Source organism: Cucumis melo, chromosome 5 (assembly GCF_025177605.1).
Source record: "Cucumis melo cultivar AY chromosome 5, USDA_Cmelo_AY_1.0, whole genome shotgun sequence".
Lineage (NCBI taxonomy): Eukaryota > Viridiplantae > Streptophyta > Magnoliopsida > Cucurbitales > Cucurbitaceae > Cucumis > Cucumis melo.
The window spans coordinates 6,229,497-6,247,671 of NC_066861.1; the positions used below are offsets into that span (position 1 = coordinate 6,229,497).

At 33.2% G+C, this 18,175-nt stretch overlaps 1 protein-coding gene across 13 annotated transcripts; it reads right to left on the minus strand.

Moving 5' to 3' along the window:
• Window positions 1-2,728: 2,728 nt before the first annotated feature.
• LOC127149343 (uncharacterized) lies at window positions 2,729-6,494 on the minus strand. 13 transcript variants are annotated; one of them, XR_007820829.1, is made up of 7 exons: window positions 6,207-6,484; window positions 5,836-6,120; window positions 5,680-5,745; window positions 5,549-5,591; window positions 5,165-5,353; window positions 4,294-4,362; window positions 2,729-3,002 (listed from the first exon to the last, which is right to left on the minus strand). XR_007820829.1 is itself a non-coding variant. In XM_051084538.1 (5 exons), exons 2-5 carry the CDS (start codon window positions 6,010-6,012, stop codon window positions 5,313-5,315), a joined length of 327 nt encoding a protein of 108 aa, XP_050940495.1. In that variant the 5' UTR covers window positions 6,013-6,062; window positions 6,153-6,484; the 3' UTR covers window positions 4,691-5,312. The 13 variants fall into 13 exon arrangements, 1 of the variants encoding a protein (XP_050940495.1); XR_007820831.1 differs by lacking the exon at window positions 4,294-4,362 and adding an exon at window positions 4,401-4,469; XR_007820830.1 differs by having other exon boundaries at window positions 4,294-4,469; window positions 5,836-6,058; window positions 6,153-6,484.
• Between the last annotated feature and the right edge of the window lie 11,681 nt (window positions 6,495-18,175).

Below are 18,175 nucleotides of genomic sequence, written 5' to 3' on the forward strand. Positions count from 1 at the left end.
AAATTGTAGAAGGAAGTATTTTCATTTGAGTTTTGGATTTTAAGATATTAAGCTCTAAAGTGAAGGTAAGGTTCTGGCTGAAAAAGTGAGTTCTGGGTAGTAAGGATGGTTGGCAGAGTGTCATGGGTTGCTGGGTAAAGTGAGCATGTATTTTAGGGAAAAAGAGTCATGTGAGAAGCATGTGGCACACGTGGCATGACCCTCTTATGAGGTTAGCATGCAGTTGGCTTACCCAAGCCATGTGCACGTGTGTCATCCCTGCCACCCACTTCCTATGCACCAGCCATGCCAAATGGGTCTTTTTGAGCTATTTTTGGTATTTTGGGAAATGTTAAGCAAAGTTTTGATACTTTTATGACTTAAGTGAATTAAATGAAATTATTTCCCATTATTTCAAAATAAGAGGAGATCAGAAAGATTTACAGACCGAGGGTCTAAGCTACTAGCAGCGAGACAAAATAAGTTTAAAGTCGATTTCTAATTACGATTTATTATCAAATGTTTTAAGCATGCTTTGATGTATGAATATTTAAGTATACTGATTTATAAAGTGTTTTCAAAGCAGCTATCTAGAAATATTTAATATGCATGTATTTCTCGATGAATTTACTCATGACATTTACAAAGCAAGTATGTTTATGATAAAGTTAAAGAATGATTTTAGAATGTTTTAGACTATAGCGTTCGATATATATAGCAACCCTTCGGGAGGCTATTACCTGTGTACAGAGGTTCCTTTGATAATGGTATTTAGTAAATATCTAGTACTCTATCATTGTGACAAATTAATGAGATGAGGGTTCTATAGATGCTTAGTTCCATCTTAAGAAATGAGGGTTTGTATGAACATCTAGTCTCTATCTCATTCTAGCTATAATGAAAAAGGGCACTTCTGATGCCTAGATTCTGTCTCGTAAATATCATGTCATAGGATGAGAGCCTACTAGAGTGTTCAGTCCTTGTGATTCATGTGGTATAACAATTGAAAGGAAGTTTTAAAGGTTTTATGTTATGTTATGTTTCATAATTTATTTATGCAAAAACAAAGTTTAAAGTTTATTTATTTCAAAATATGTTTTACATATCGTCACTCACGGGGCTATTTAGCTCACTCTTTCCAAAAATAATTTCACTTTTCAAGTAGAGATCGTGATCTGAGAGTCTGGCCGTTGTCTCCAAGTCTGCTGTGCAAAGTTGTAGATAGTTTTGCTACTATTGGTTAGTACTTAGGTTTGCCTTGGTATTGTACATAATTAGGTTTATTTTTCCAGTTGTTTAAGCTCCTAATTGGTCTAAAAGAAAAGTTTGTAATCAATGGCATCTAACCTTCACTTCTTTTGAGTTGTGTAATTAAATTTGTTAATGTAAGCTTATCGTCTTATCCCACTGCTTAAGTTTTAATTTAATCGAGTTATTTAGCATTGTTAAAGGGATCAGTAGTCAAATTTAACTGGTGTTTTTCGATTGACTTTACGCCACGTCCCGGGTCAAGCAAGGAGGTTCTTGGGGTGGGGTGTGATAAGTAACCACTAAATGTAACTCCGTTGTCTAAGTAGGTTTCTATTTCAACATGATGACCTAGAGTACAAGTTAGTTTTAATCCTAAATGTATTATGAACTCATGTTCGCGAGAACTTGTCCTTTAATTTATTTTGGTGAGAGTGGTTGGATTCCCAGCTCAATGAGCCTACCATTTTGGGGACAATATCGAGTGGGAGCTACAAACATAATCAAATGAGATGGAATTCACTCCTTCCCAATTTTAGGGTAAGTTGATTAGTGCTCTTTTGAATGGTGCCTTTGGAACTTGAACATAAGATCTTACCCTCTCAATAGCACGAGAGAAGATTTTGTTTATTGGTTGGACCATAAACAAGTTGTTCATTAAAGAAACATTGGTATTTAAGGGCTAAGAAGTAACATAGGGGTAAAACGGTAATTAGACCTAACTAGTGTTACGACATTTGTGAAGGACTAACTTGTTGTTATTGTTCTATACATATGGACATAGAAATATATCTATGGTGAGGAAAATTCAGTTGTGAGATTAACGAATATATTATTGATCTATAGGTCCATTAAGTCTTCTTCCAAGCTTGTAAATAGTAATGGGGTTATTAAATCTTCAATGAAATTTGAATGGTTCAAGTTCACTTAGGGAAATAATATAATATATGACGATGCATTATAATATAAAGCTTGTACTTTAATTAACCTTTAAAAAATTTTGTTTTGGATTTCATTCAATGACAGAATAAAATATTTTAATAAGTTAAAAGATTAATTTAATGTGAACTAGCACTAGAAGAATTTTGGCCTTTAATGTCGGTTTAAAACCGACATTAAAGGCCTTTAATGTCACTTGGCAACCGACATCTTTGTGAGCGTTATTAAAGGCCTTTAATGTCGGTTGGGCTTTAATGTCGGTTTAAAAACGACATTAAAGGCCTCTTTAATGTCGGTTTAAAAACGACATTAAAGGCCTTTAATGTCAGTTTTCAACCGACATCTTTGATGGTGTTATTGAAGTCCTTTAATGTCGGTTGGGCTTTAATGTCGGTTTAAAAACGACATTAAAGCCCTCTTTAATGTCGGTTGAACTCTGATATGTCGGTTTAAAACCGACATTAAAGCCTAGTTTTTTTTATTCATTTTTACAAATTTATTTTTATTTAATTGTTACATTATTGTCCTATAGACCAACATTGGGTCAATGTAGATAAATATGTTTTTCACACGCCAACAAATCAATGAAATTCATATTATGTTAGAAACTATAACATTTGTCTTTTACATTTGAATACACAAAATAAAATATTAATATTATGTTTATATATACATTCTACAATAGTACATGAAAAAAAATTCTAATACAAGAATTAAATAATTACAGAATACTCCATAAAGTAAATGACATTTGAAGCCCACCTCCTTCCCCCACCATTCACAAGCACAGGACAGGTCGAGCTTATGATGCCCTTCTATGACTCATCTAACTGGTCCTGCAACAATTCCACATAATTCATTTATGTTAATGCCCTCCTAATAAAAGGGAATAGAGGCTGCAATTTGTCAATTCTGAGAGTTTCTTTTGAGAAATTTTCTATTTCGTCTTTGTTTTTTTACTAAATACTCATTCAAAAGAATTAAATTATTACTCACTAATTTTTTTATCATGGCTAAAATTAGTTAAAATGCTCAAATTATAATTATTTTTAAAAATTAACTAAAAGCTAACATGTCCGAGATCAAAAGTGAGTTTTAGTGAAACTTGGAAAAAAGTGTAAAATGTTGAAACTATGGACTAAATGGAAACTAAACTCAAAACCAAGGGTAAAATATAACGTTTTGAAACCAACTACCCAAACTTATACTATACCAAGGAACCCTATGTTTCTCATTTTTTTTTCGGGTGGATGGTGTTCACTGACCTGCGCATCTGAAGTCCAGAGAGTAAGGTTGTCCCTCAATAGTTGCATGATGAGGGTACTGTCCTTGTATGATTCTTCACCCAGAGTGTCCAGCTCAGCAATGGCTTCCTCAAAGGCCTGATCGGGATGAGTAGCACACGAAAGAAAGATGGGGAAAGCATACTTCTTGTAAGAACTTTACAACAGTGCAGTTCCATGCATTTTTCAGCAAAAGGGAATATGGAAATGAACCAAAAGACTCGTGAAAATGTTAACATGGGAATTGGTTTCAAATCAACAGAGAAATTATTTAATGAAACCATCATGATGTAATTGATAGTTATTCACCATTAGATGTACAGAAGATAATACCCCATTTGAATCCAGAAATAATTCAAGGGCATGAGACCCATCGGAATAAAGTATGTGATATCAATTATATAATTATAATTGCTATCATATCTTAAGAGTAGTTTTTGCAATTTACCCCAAGAGAGAGAGAGAAGTGAAATAATCATGAGTAAGATTATTAATAATCAATATGAGTCCATATGATTTGCAAAATTCAAACACAACAAATACAAAGTGGAAAAGAAACTACAAACCTTCCCCATAAATGCGCACAGTTTCAATACAACAAATATTTCCACGGAAGAAGGGCAAGTAGTTTCTAATTTATGTCTCAACATAAATGCGCACAAAAAATACAACATAAATGCGCACAGTTTCAATCCATATCTAAGTTTGGTTTATTGTTTACCTAAGTAGGCAAGGAACACTTATCACCCAAAAAAGAAAAATGAAGGAAAACCAATCAGGTATAAAGCTAACAAATTCTTGGCTATTAGAAGAAAGACATAGTGAAAGGAATAAATCACCCCACCTCTTCAGTGGCAGTAAAGTTCAAAAGGGAGCAGTAAAGTTCAGGTATAAAGGCTCCTCCTACTTGAGACTGTCCAAAAAGAAATTTCCAGTAAATGAAATATATACCTCCTTATTTCTTGCAAACGTATCATCAACAACTTCCTTTGCATGACAGGAAAATATGACCAATGGTTACTGTATTAGAATTACAAGATTAAATCTCAAGTCACTTCTCCACTTCTTTTCAACTTTTCTACAGTTTAATCAAACCAACAAAGAAACAAAAGAAATTAAAATAAAAAATAAAAAAAGTAGCTATTTTGATGACATATCAGTTTATTTCCACAAAAATAGACAAGAATCATGCTAAAACTAAAATACATTTAAAACAAACACAAACACAATTCTTCTGAAGATTGATCACAAAGATTTAATTCATATTCATAAAATCAAATCAAGAAGAACCAATCTCAATACAAGATAGATTCAATTATTACAAGCTCAGTAAGAAAAACCAAACCACCATACATCAATATGAATAAACAAAAACAAAAAAGTCATATTTTTGACGATCTTCCCAATACCTCCCAGACAACCTCAATTCTCTCTCTCAAAGCACCGGCTCTTCACAAGGTGAATCTTAAAGAAATTCAAGCTAAGAATGGAAATGGCAAGGTTTTCATTCAGACCATTGTCTTGGAGATCGTACCACATGATTCTTACCTCTTCACTCCTTCAATTGCTTGCATGATGTAATGTTAAATATAACTAAATCTTTTTCTTTTATACTTTTTAACTCTTATGTATAAACTCCTTTTAAAAAAAAAAAAGGTCTTGCACAATGTATCAAAGAGTTAAATCAATAATAATAGGTCTAAAATTTTGTGTACCATTTTGCAGCCGCAGCTCAGATCCACCACCGCCAAAATCAATCCACTCGTTCTTCATATCTGTTTGTGGTTTTTTATTTTTCTTTTCTTTTCAGATTGGATCGACCTGAGGCCTTCATTATCCTACCGCCAGCTTGTTTCCAAAGGATCATTCTGGCCTCGTCGATCGTGAAATTTGGGAATTTCTTCCTGGATAAGTCTCAAGACACCATATTTGAAATGAGCTATACACATTGTGAGAAGTACTTAAGAAAATTAAATGTATATGATCTCGCATTCAGAATTTCAGTCCTCAAAATACTTAATTACATGAACAACATCAAACAGTAACTAAACGAATGAAAATCAAAAGCAGGGAAGTGGAATGAGTTTTCTCCAACTAACCAGTAGGGAGCCCAAGCAATCCTCGTGCCACAGCTTTCAAGTACTGCAAATTCACGAAGAACACAGTCCAAGCTTTCATAACCAATTATTAGGTTTCATTTTGTCATAAACGGATATATTAAGAATTATACCGAGCATTGGTGTCGGTCCGTACGATACCGGCTGTAAAGAAGAATCACAATGGGAGATTGAACGACCTGAAGAGGGAGAAAGAAGAAAGATAAAACAAAATTGCAGGGAGTAGATTGGAAAAGAAGGATGAAAATGAAGGGAATTGAGAGAAGTACCAAAATGAAGAAGAGAGTACGAGAAGGATCGGAGATGAGATCGGTGGAGAAGATGTAATGAGCAATCCAGAAAGCTAGGGCTAGGCCTAGGGCGGAGATTAGGTGGAGGAAGAACGCCTCTGGAATAGATATGGGAGTAGAGGATTTAGAAGCCATCTCTTTCTTCTCCATCTCCATTGCTGAAGTTTCTTGAAGCTCAAACGGGAAACGCCCAATGCAAAATCTTTCTTCTCAAGATTTGTTCAAAGGTCGAAGATAAAAGAGTGAGAAATGTGGGAATAAGATCTGAGAGGGAAACAAAGCACAAAAAAACTCACCACTTTGATGTCAAGAAGAATCGTGAAGACTTGCGAATAGAACAAGCTAAATACCACTTTGATAACTGCACAGACTGGTAGAGGAAAATACACAGTTGCGATGGTCGGCGATGGAAGTACACGGTTGCGATGGTCGACGATGAAAGGAGTTAGAGTTGACGAGGAAGAGGAGAGAAATGAGAGAGAGAGAAGGGAGATGGAACTTTGCGACGGTGGAGATTGAAGAAAGGGAAGAAGAAGAGATGAAAGATGGACGAGGATTAGATGCAAGAAGGGGAGACGAGAGGGATAGAGGGAAGGGATGGAGGCGGCTGCTAATGGGCTAAAGGAAAAAGCACTAAAACCCTAGTGTAAAAGGGAAATATTAATTAAATAAAAATAAAAATAAAATAAAAAGTAGCTTTAATGTCGGTTTTAAACCGACATTAATCCTTCCTCTTTGATGTCGGTTTTAAACCGACATTAAACATCCGCATTTTGAAAACCGACATTAAACATTCATTTTCATTTTTTTCAACCGACACCAAAGGTCATATTTCTTCTAGTGTAGATTCATATTAAATCTATAGGTTAATTTAATGTCTATATGATACACATTAAAACTATAAATTATGAGAGAAATATATATACAAATATATGATTCAAATATGTTAATTTATAATAGAATTAGATGCAATTAGGGTAAAATTAATCCAATTTCCACCACGCATGTCTACCGTATCGATAAAAAATATTAATTTAATACAAATTAGCTTTGAATTAAAACTATAGGTTAAGAGAGGAATATATATGCGAATATGATTCAAATACGGACTGAATAAAATAAAACTACATGTTTGACTTGTACATTAATGGTAATAATCGATATCGGTTCAATGGGGACATGAAAGAGATATAATGCAACTCGTTTTTATTTTTATTTTTGTTTTTATTTTTTAGAGAAGCTTCCCTCTGTTTATGTTTACTTTATTTTACATTCAATATGAAAACATCTGCATGCTTTATATAAATATACTAATATTTCAACTCTGGAGCATTCTTGTTCCAAGGAAAGCAAGTAATAGAGGTTTCAGAGTGTTGCAAACATGGGCCACTTGCATAAAGAGCCATCTGCAATTAGTACAAGTCTTTCCATCCCTTTTAAAGTCATAAATTGTGAAGTAGTGGGGTTGACCTTTAACCCATTCGAAGACGCAGTAAAATAATGTCGTTCCCCAGACATTTGGTCTAAAGTTAAATGAGTAACTTTTATCTGACGATACGACATTAACTCCTAGATCATCTTGCTTGGATCTACAATGAATGCCCAACAGAGGGCCACCCACTTCGTTAACAATAGTGACTGTAGTTTCTGGTAAAAGTGAGATCAATTCATCCGTGGCATGTAAGCTAATGGGTAGCAACAAGAACATTGAGAATCCAAGTGCTAAAGATGAAGTCATTTTGCCAATGAAAAAGATAAAGAACTATGATAATGTAATAATATATCAATGACTTGTTTTGGTTTTAAAGTTCATTGGTTGCAAAGAGGATATAATCAAAAACTTCATATATATAGGGAGGTTTGAAGTATTGTAGGTAACTGCAGTACTAGAAAGTTTCCCTAAAAAGAGTGTCAATTCTAATTGTAAGTTAGATTTAACATCCATTTACCATAAATAATTATAAGGAGGAAGTATGAGAAATTTTTAAAACCTATGACAGATTCTTTGTAACTACAAGTTAGCATTTCACATTCACGCACAATTAATAATAAAATAAAACAAAAGTAAGAAATATATAAAATATATGTGATAATCGAATAATTTGTTTCATAATTAATGTTATAATTAGAGTGCATGTTATCTAAATCCACACAATTAATAAAACAAATTAGAGAGATAAAAGATGAGAAGAAATCCAGTTTTTGGTGGACAATGAACTCTGTAACTACAAATTATATCCTTCGGTTTCTTTATTTTATTTTTTTCTACTTCTTTTTTTTTTTAAAAATGAGTTTATTAATTATTTAAGTAAAAGTAAAAGTTAGAAATTGAATCAAATATTTAAAAGAAAAAATTACAAAATTTATTAGGTGAGAAATATTCAATTCACTAAGCCGAATGCGCGTGGGGTGTTAAGCAAACCAAATGATGTCCCAAGAATTCAAAATGTCCAAAACTCATTTTGAACATCGTCTTTGGTACATGTAACTTCTTAATTCTTAATTAATGATAGTTTGATGTCAAATAATTCTTAGAGAACAAAGAGGTATCCTTTAGTTTAGTAAACAAATTACCAATATCACGTCCCGCCCCGCTAGCCACTTCTTATGACCAGAAGGAGGCGTGCCACCTAGACATCCAATGCATACCTCTCCACGCGATAACAAGTTGAATGCCTAGTAAGTGAAACTTCTCAAACCAATCTCCAACACAAAGTTCTAACTTAGCTAAGGGCAATATGGTCATTTGACCATTCAAGTCAAAGTCAACCTTTAACTTTTTCAAATCAAAAGTAAACATTTTGACTTTTTACCATTTCATCTATCTTGACTAATTTCGACCTGCCGATCATGAATCCACATTCCTTTTTCTGAAATTTAAATCACATGTAAATATATAACTGGTCAAATTTGATTTTTCAAAGTCAAAAGTCAACATTTTGACATTTAACAACTTTGGCCATTTCTATCAATTTTTGAGCTTCCGAATATGAATCCATATTCATATTTCTTATATTTAAATCACATTTAAACATAAAACTCTATCTTAAACTTATTACTGGCTAATATCACATATATTCGTCGGTTTTTCTCTCTTTACCTAATTCGAACAATTCAAATTATTCCAACATATTTTTCGAAATTAATTTCACATGAGCTAGCAGGGGAACCTAATGGACTTATAGATTATAGGCTCTAACGATTCAAGATTAACTAGCTAAATTATTTTAAATTGAGATAATCAACATTTATTAACTAATGGGTCATTCCACTAAAGCCTCATAGTTGCACTCCCCCTTACTATAGATATATTTTTGTCCATCTAATATAATCATGATTAGTAAGTTAATCCTTCACAGATTGTTCGTAACCTTGATTGGGTCAAAATACCGTTTTACCCTTGATACTATATCTTGCTTCTTAAGTCTCACTGATCCACTATTGAACTATTGGTTTAAAGTCCAACCTATAAACCAAATCCCTCTTGGGCCAATGAGAGGGTGGGGACCCTTGTTCAAGACTTTTATTCAGTCGTTAAGGGAAAAATCTATCTACTAACCCTAAAGCAGGTAGAAGTGAACTCCGTCTTGCATCTTATGTCTCTAGCTATCCATCTGATCTTACCCCTAAAATGGGAGGCTAATTGGACGAGTACTAATGAACTGCCCTCACCTATGTAGATCTAAGGATAATTTCATTTGAATAGAAGTTCAGAGTTAACTCATGATTAAGATTAAGTTACTTAGGTCTTTAATAATCGAAATAGTCAGTTTTATATAGTCAACGGTTTTATAATTTAAAAGTGACTATTTCATGGTTCCACATAGGATGCCTCCACTTCCATGTGTCTACATGAATGATTCAAAATCAGCTTGTTTGGTGCCCAAGAGGGATTTTATAGATGTTTGGTGCCCAAGTTGTTGATCAGCTTGTTGGGTTTTATGTTCTAATACTCGTATATAGTAAATATGATTCATTTACTGTAATTAATAAAGTGTTATTATTGTAATTTTAATAAGTATTATTGATTATTTTATTAGTTTTGTCTTACTTAATAACCTAAATTCAATAAACCAACATCCTAAGCTACCTTATGAGTCTTAAATTGTATGTGAAGACATACCCTATCAACACCCAAGATACAATTAAAAGAGTCCATAATATAATGCTAAGGTTGGAGACTTAGGCTGGTAACACTATGGATATGAGCCACTTTATATTTGATACAAACATAACGACCTAACGCATTCTCATAGGTGACATGTGAGTGGGGGTATCCTATGTAATAAGTTTGCAAAATGCTGGACCACGAAATAGTAATGTAAACCCCGAATCCTAAGAAACTTGGACTTTCCAAAGAGTTTGAGATGATGATTTTAAATGAAGTAAAGATGGGAAAGTAGGCTTAAGAAGTGACATTGTAAGTGTGTCATGGTAGGCGGTAAAAAAGAAAGCTAAGTAATCATGGTTTAAGAGTTAAGGAGGTTAGTTTGAAAAAGTGAAAAAATTTAATGAAGACCACACCTTAGGCGTTTTGGCTTGGTGGGCTACCAAAAAGAGAGAAAATAACCTCTAAAGAGGTTATCTTGGCATTTAGGACATATGCTTGGCGATAAGTTGGTGTTGTGATGTGTGGCCGAGAAGGTTACAATAACCTCTAAAGTGTGTTTGACTTTTGGTTCTATGCTAGGCAAGAAGAAGGTCATTTAGAGGTTATTTGGGATGTTTTGGCTAGGCGAGAAGGCTTCCTTAGAGTTAATTTGACTTAGACATGCGTTTAAAAGCTTGCGACCATGCCAAGTGAGGTTAGCAATGCGTTTTGCTTGATGTTTAGTGTTTTGGCGTTTTAGTTAGGCAAGATGAGGAAGAGGGAGTTGATGAAGTGCTTTACAGGTGTCATGTGCATGCTTAGGTTAAATTTTGGCAAGTAGGAGTTGTCAAGAACTCTACATGCAAGGTTCATTATAAATAGGTCAATTTAGATGGACATTTCTCTCAAACTACTCATGCATTTTAGCTAAAATTGGTCTCAAAAGTTCATAAATTGAGTTTACTTTCTAATTTGGGGTTGTTGGTTCATTTTTACAAAAGGAAGATTGAGTTGGAGTCAAAACAAGGGAGAATTGTTGTTCTCGAGAGAAATCTAAGTAGTCTTAACTTCAAGGAGGCTATAGAACTCATTACGAGGAGGTTTTGGCTGAAACTTTGAGGTAAAAAAGTTGAGACATTTTAAAAAAAATTGTAGAAGGAAGTATTTTCATTTGAGTTTTGGATTTTAAGATATTAAGCTCTAAAGTGAAGGTAAGGTTCTGGCTGAAAAAGTGAGTTCTGGGTAGTAAGGATGGTTGGCAGAGTGTCATGGGTTGCTGGGTAAAGTGAGCATGTATTTTAGGGAAAAAGAGTCATGTGAGAAGCATGTGGCACACGTGGCATGACCCTCTTATGAGGTTAGCATGCAGTTGGCTTACCCAAGCCATGTGCACGTGTGTCATCCCTGCCACCCACTTCCTATGCACCAGCCATGCCAAATGGGTCTTTTTGAGCTATTTTTGGTATTTTGGGAAATGTTAAGCAAAGTTTTGATACTTTTATGACTTAAGTGAATTAAATGGAATTATTTCCCATTATTTCAAAATAAGAGGAGATCAGAAAGATTTACAGACCGAGGGTCTAAGCTACTAGCAGCGAGACAAAATAAGTTTAAAGTCGATTTCTAATTACGATTTATTATCAAATGTTTTAAGCATGCTTTGATGTATGAATATTTAAGTATACTGATTTATAAAGTGTTTTCAAAGCAGCTATCTAGAAATATTTAATATGCATGTATTTCTCGATGAATTTACTCATGACATTTACAAAGCAAGTATGTTTATGATAAAGTTAAAGAATGATTTTAGAATGTTTTAGACTATACCGTTCGATATATATAGCAACCCTTCGGGAGGCTATTACCTGTGTACAGAGGTTCCTTTGATAATGGTATTTAGTAAATATCTAGTACTCTATCATTGTGACAAATTAATGAGATGAGGGTTCTATAGATGCTTAGTTCCATCTTAAGAAATGAGGGTTTGTATGAACATCTAGTCTCTATCTCATTCTAGCTATAATGAAAAAGGGCACTTCTGATGCCTAGATTCTGTCTCGTAAATATCATGTCATAGGATGAGAGCCTACTAGAGTGTTCAGTCCTTGTGATTCATGTGGTATAACAATTGAAAGGAAGTTTTAAAGGTTTTATGTTATGTTATGTTTCATAATTTATTTATGCAAAAACAAAGTTTAAAGTTTATTTATTTCAAAATATGTTTTACATATCGTCACTCACGGGGCTATTTAGCTCACTCTTTCCAAAAATAATTTCACTTTTCAAGTAGAGATCGTGATCTGAGAGTCTGGCCGTTGTCTCCAAGTCTGCTGTGCAAAGTTATAGATAGTTTTGCTACTATTGGTTAGTACTTAGGTTTGCCTTGGTATTGTACATAATTAGGTTTATTTTTCCAGTTGTTTAAGCTCCTAATTGGTCTAAAAGAAAAGTTTGTAATCAATGGCATCTAACCTTCACTTCTTTTGAGTTGTGTAATTAAATTTGTTAATGTAAGCTTATCGTCTTATCCCACTGCTTAAGTTTTAATTTAATCGAGTTATTTAGCATTGTTAAAGGGATCAGTAGTCAAATTTAACTGGTGTTTTTCGATTGACTTTACGCCACGTCCCGGGTCAAGCAAGGAGGTTCTTGGGGTGGGGTGTGATAAGTAACCACTAAATGTAACTCCGTTGTCTAAGTAGGTTTCTATTTCAACATGATGACCTAGAGTACAAGTTAGTTTTAATCCTAAATGTATTATGAACTCATGTTCGCGAGAACTTGTCCTTTAATTTATTTTGGTGAGAGTGGTTGGATTCCCAGCTCAATGAGCCTACCATTTTGGGGACAATATCGAGTGGGAGCTACAAACATAATCAAATGAGATGGAATTCACTCCTTCCCAATTTTAGGGTAAGTTGATTAGTGCTCTTTTGAATGGTGCCTTTGGAACTTGAACATAAGATCTTACCCTCTCAATAGCACGAGAGAAGATTTTGTTTATTGGTTGGACCATAAACAAGTTGTTCATTAAAGAAACATTGGTATTTAAGGGCTAAGAAGTAACATAGGGGTAAAACGGTAATTAGACCTAACTAGTGTTACGACATTTGTGAAGGACTAACTTGTTGTTATTGTTCTATACATATGGACATAGAAATATATCTATGGTGAGGAAAATTCAGTTGTGAGATTAACGAATATATTATTGATCTATAGGTCCATTAAGTCTTCTTCCAAGCTTGTAAATAGTAATGGGGTTATTAAATCTTCAATGAAATTTGAATGGTTCAAGTTCACTTAGGGAAATAATATAATATATGACGATGCATTATAATATAAAGCTTGTACTTTAATTAACCTTTAAAAAATTTTGTTTTGGATTTCATTCAATGACAGAATAAAATATTTTAATAAGTTAAAAGATTAATTTAATGTGAACTAGATTCATATTAAATCTATAGGTTAATTTAATGTCTATATGATACACATTAAAACTATAAATTATGAGAGAAATATATATACAAATATATGATTCAAATATGTTAATTTATAATAGAATTAGATGCAATTAGGGTAAAATTAATCCAATTTCCACCACGCATGTCTACCGTATCGATAAAAAATATTAATTTAATACAAATTAGCTTTGAATTAAAACTATAGGTTAAGAGAGGAATATATATGCGAATATGATTCAAATACGGACTGAATAAAATAAAACTACATGTTTGACTTGTACATTAATGGTAATAATCGATATCGGTTCAATGGGGACATGAAAGAGATATAATGCAACTCGTTTTTATTTTTATTTTTGTTTTTATTTTTTAGAGAAGCTTCCCTCTGTTTATGTTTACTTTATTTTACATTCAATATGAAAACATCTGCATGCTTTATATAAATATACTAATATTTCAACTCTGGAGCATTCTTGTTCCAAGGAAAGCAAGTAATAGAGGTTTCAGAGTGTTGCAAACATGGGCCACTTGCATAAACGAGCCATCTGCAATTAGTACAAGTCTTTCCATCCCTTTTAAAGTCATAAATTGTGAAGTAGTGGGGTTGACCTTTAACCCATTCGAAGACGCAGTAAAATAATGTCGTTCCCCAGACATTTGGTCTAAAGTTAAATGAGTAACTTTTATCTGACGATACGACATTAACTCCTAGATCATCTTGCTTGGATCTACAATGAATGCCCAATAGAGGGCCACCCACTTCGTTAACAATAGTGACTGTAGTTTCTGGTAAAAGTGAGATCAATTCATCCGTGGCATGTAAGCTAATGGGTAGCAACAAGAACATTGAGAATCCAAGTGCTAAAGATGAAGTCATTTTGCCAATGAAAAAGATAAAGAACTATGATAATGTAATAATATATCAATGACTTGTTTTGGTTTTAAAGTTCATTGGTTGCAAAGAGGATATAATCAAAAACTTCATATATATAGGGAGGTTTGAAGTATTGTAGGTAACTGCAGTACTAGAAAGTTTCCCTAAAAAGAGTGTCAATTCTAATTGTAAGTTAGATTTAACATCCATTTACCATAAATAATTATAAGGAGGAAGTATGAGAATTTTTTAAAACCTATGACAGATTCTTTGTAACTACAAGTTAGCATTTCACATTCACGCACAATTAATAATAAAATAAAACAAAAGTAAGAAATATATAAAATATATGTGATAATCGAATAATTTGTTTCATAATTAATGTTATAATTAGAGTGCATGTTATCTACATCCACACAATTAATAAAACAAATTAGAGAGATAAAAGATGAGAAGAAATCCAGTTTTTGGTGGACAATGAACTCTGTAACTACAAATTATATCCTTCGGTTTCTTTATTTTATTTTTTTCTACTTCTTTTTTTTTTTAAAAATGAGTTTATTAATTATTTAAGTAAAAGTAAAAGTTAGAAATTGAATCAAATATTTAAAAGAAAAAATTACAAAATTTATTAGGTGAGAAATATTCAATTCACTAAGCCGAATGCGCGTGGGGTGTTAAGCAAACCAAATGATGTCCCAAGAATTCAAAATGTCCAAAACTCATTTTGAACATCGTCTTTGGTACATGTAACTTCTTAATTCTTAATTAATGATAGTTTGATGTCAAATAATTCTTAGAGAACAAAGAGGTATCCTTTAGTTTAGTAAACAAATTACCAATATCACGTCCCGCCCCGCTAGCCACTTCTTGTGACCAGAAGGAGGCGTGCCACCTAGACATCCAATGCATACCTCTCCACGCGATAACAAGTTGAATGCCTAGTAAGTGAAACTTCTCAAACCAATCTCCAACACAAAGTTCTAACTTCGCTAAGGGCAATATGGTCATTTGACCATTCAAGTCAAAGTCAACCTTTAACTTTTTCAAATCAAAAGTAAACATTTTGACTTTTTACCATTTCATCTATCTTGACTAATTTCGACCTGCCGATCATGAATCCACATTCCTTTTTCTGAAATTTAAATCATTTGTAAATATATAACTGGTCAAATTTGATTTTTCAAAGTCAAAAGTCAACATTTTGACATTTAACAACTTTGGCCATTTCTATCAATTTTTGAGCTTCCGAATATGAATCCATATTCATATTTCTTATATTTAAATCACATTTAAACATAAAACTCTATCTTAAACTTATTACTGGCTAATATCACATATATTCGTCGGTTTTTCTCTCTTTACCTAATTCGAACAATTCAAATTATTCCAACATATTTTTCGAAATTAATTTCACATGAGCTAGCAGGGGAACCTAATGGACTTATAGATTATAAGCTCTAACGATTCAAGATTAACTAGCTAAATTATTTTAAATTGAGATAATCAACATTTATTAACTAATGGGTCATTCCACTAAAGCCTCATAGTTGCACTCCCCCTTACTATAGATATATTTTTGTCCATCTAATATAATCATGATTAGTAAGTTAATCCTTCACAGATTGTTCGTAACCTTGATTGGGTCAAAATACCGTTTTACCCTTGATACTATATCTTGCTTCTTAAGTCTCACTGATCCACTATTGAACTATTGGTTTAAAGTCCAACCTATAAACCAAATCCCTCTTGGGCCAATGAGAGGGTGGGGACCCTTGTTCAAGACTTTTATTCAGTCGTTAAGGGAAAAATCTATCTACTAACCCTAAAGCAGGTAGAAGTGAACTCCGTCTAGCATCTTATGTCTCTAGCTATCCATCTGATCTTATCCCTAAAATGGGAGGCTTATTGGACGAGTACTAATGAACTGCCCTCACCTATGTAGATCTAAGGATAATTTCATTTGAATAGAAGTTCAGAGTTAACTCATGATTAAGATTAAGTTACTTAGGTCTTTAATAATCGAAATAGTCAGTTTTATATAGTCAATGGTTTTATAATTTAAAAGTGACTATTTCATGGTTCCACATAGGATGCCTCCACTTCCATGTGTCTACATGAATGATTCAAAATCACATCATTTGTACTAACTACAAAGCAGGCCGCATCCATAATGTATCCAGAATAAGGCACCAAGAGTTTATTCATACACTATAGACCATTTGGGCTATATACTCAAACTCGATCCACGTTATGTCCCTACATAAAGTTCCAGTTTTTGGTGGACAATGAACTCTGTAACTACAAATTATATCCTTCGGTTTCTTTATTTTATTTTTTTCTACTTCTTTTTTTTTAAAAATGAGTTTATTAATTATTTAAGTAAGAAAGTACAGAAAATAGGATAAAAGTAAAAGTTAGAAATTGAATCAAATATTTAAAAGAAAAAATTACAAAATTTATTAGGTGAGAAATATTTAATTCACTAAGCCCAATGCACGTGGGGTGTTAAGCAAACCAAATGACGTTTTAAGAATTCAGAATGTCCAAAACTCATTTTGAACATCGTCTTTGGTACATGTAACTTCTTAACTCTTAATTGATGATAGTTTGATGTCAAATAATTCTTAGAGAACGAAGAGGTATCCTTTAGTTTAGTAAACAAATCACCCAATGTCACGCCCCGCCCGCTAGCCACTTCTTGTGACCAGAAGGAGGCGTGCCGCCTAGACATCCAATGCATACCTCTCCGCGAGATAACAAGTTGAATGCCTAGTAAGTGGAACTTCTCAAACCAATTTCTAACACAAAGTTCTAACTTTGGACTCAAAAGATCTTTACAAATCAACGTAATATAAAACACTCTAAACAACCCACTTAGTTTAATTACTTAGCCTTCAACACTTAAACTCATTAACTACTAACCGAGAAGCACAACAGGGATACACAAACGCAACACAATGGAGAAAATAACAAACATAACTCTACTTTTATTACTTGATTCAATACATTACAATTAATTTTTTTTCTCACAAGCCAAAAAATTGAAACCTAAGCTTTAAGCTTCCTGCCTTCCTTCATCTACTGGGATGCTATTCTTCGAGTCAAGGTGTTTAACAGTATAAGAATCCCTTTCTTGTCATTCTCCTTGATCGCTTAGCAACCCATCTAAAAGACAAGTCTCATTCCACACACAAAACTAGGATGCAACCCAATCTAGACATAATAACTTTAAGCCATCTGAAGATGGATAACTTGATCAACTTTCCCGCATCACAACCTATCTTACCTTTCCTTACTTGGCATTAATATTTGATCACCTATGGGAGGAAAACTTAAATATGTAAGTCAAATACTTAGTGAGAGAAGATTTAAGAAAACCTTTTTTTAAATACAAGTCAAGCACAAATTCATTTTCATTTCTCAAACGCGTCTTCCAACGCCTAATTTCATAAATCACATAAATCTCACATTAGCTTCTCTTATTCCTTTCCACTAAGAACATGAATCCTTTCCCTCGCCAAGCCTACTGCAATTCACTCTTGCCAGTATCTTGCAATTGATCTACTATGATGTTCACTCTATCTGCAGCATTTGGGAAGTTTCTTGATTCATTTCTTGTGGCACTGATCGTCCACACAATGCTATTCACATTATATCACTAGTACAAATTTGGGTTTTAACGACACTACAAATCAAAACATTGTGTCGTTAAAAATAATAAAGGGATAGGGTAGGAGTAAAATGTGTCGTTGAAAATAGAAGTGACACATTATTCCTTTACACAATTCTATTGTCACAATTTAATTTTTCTTGACAAATTTAAAGTGTCGTTAATTAACGACAAATTCTTTGTGTCATTAAATAAATTTTGAAATAAAAAAACCAAAAATT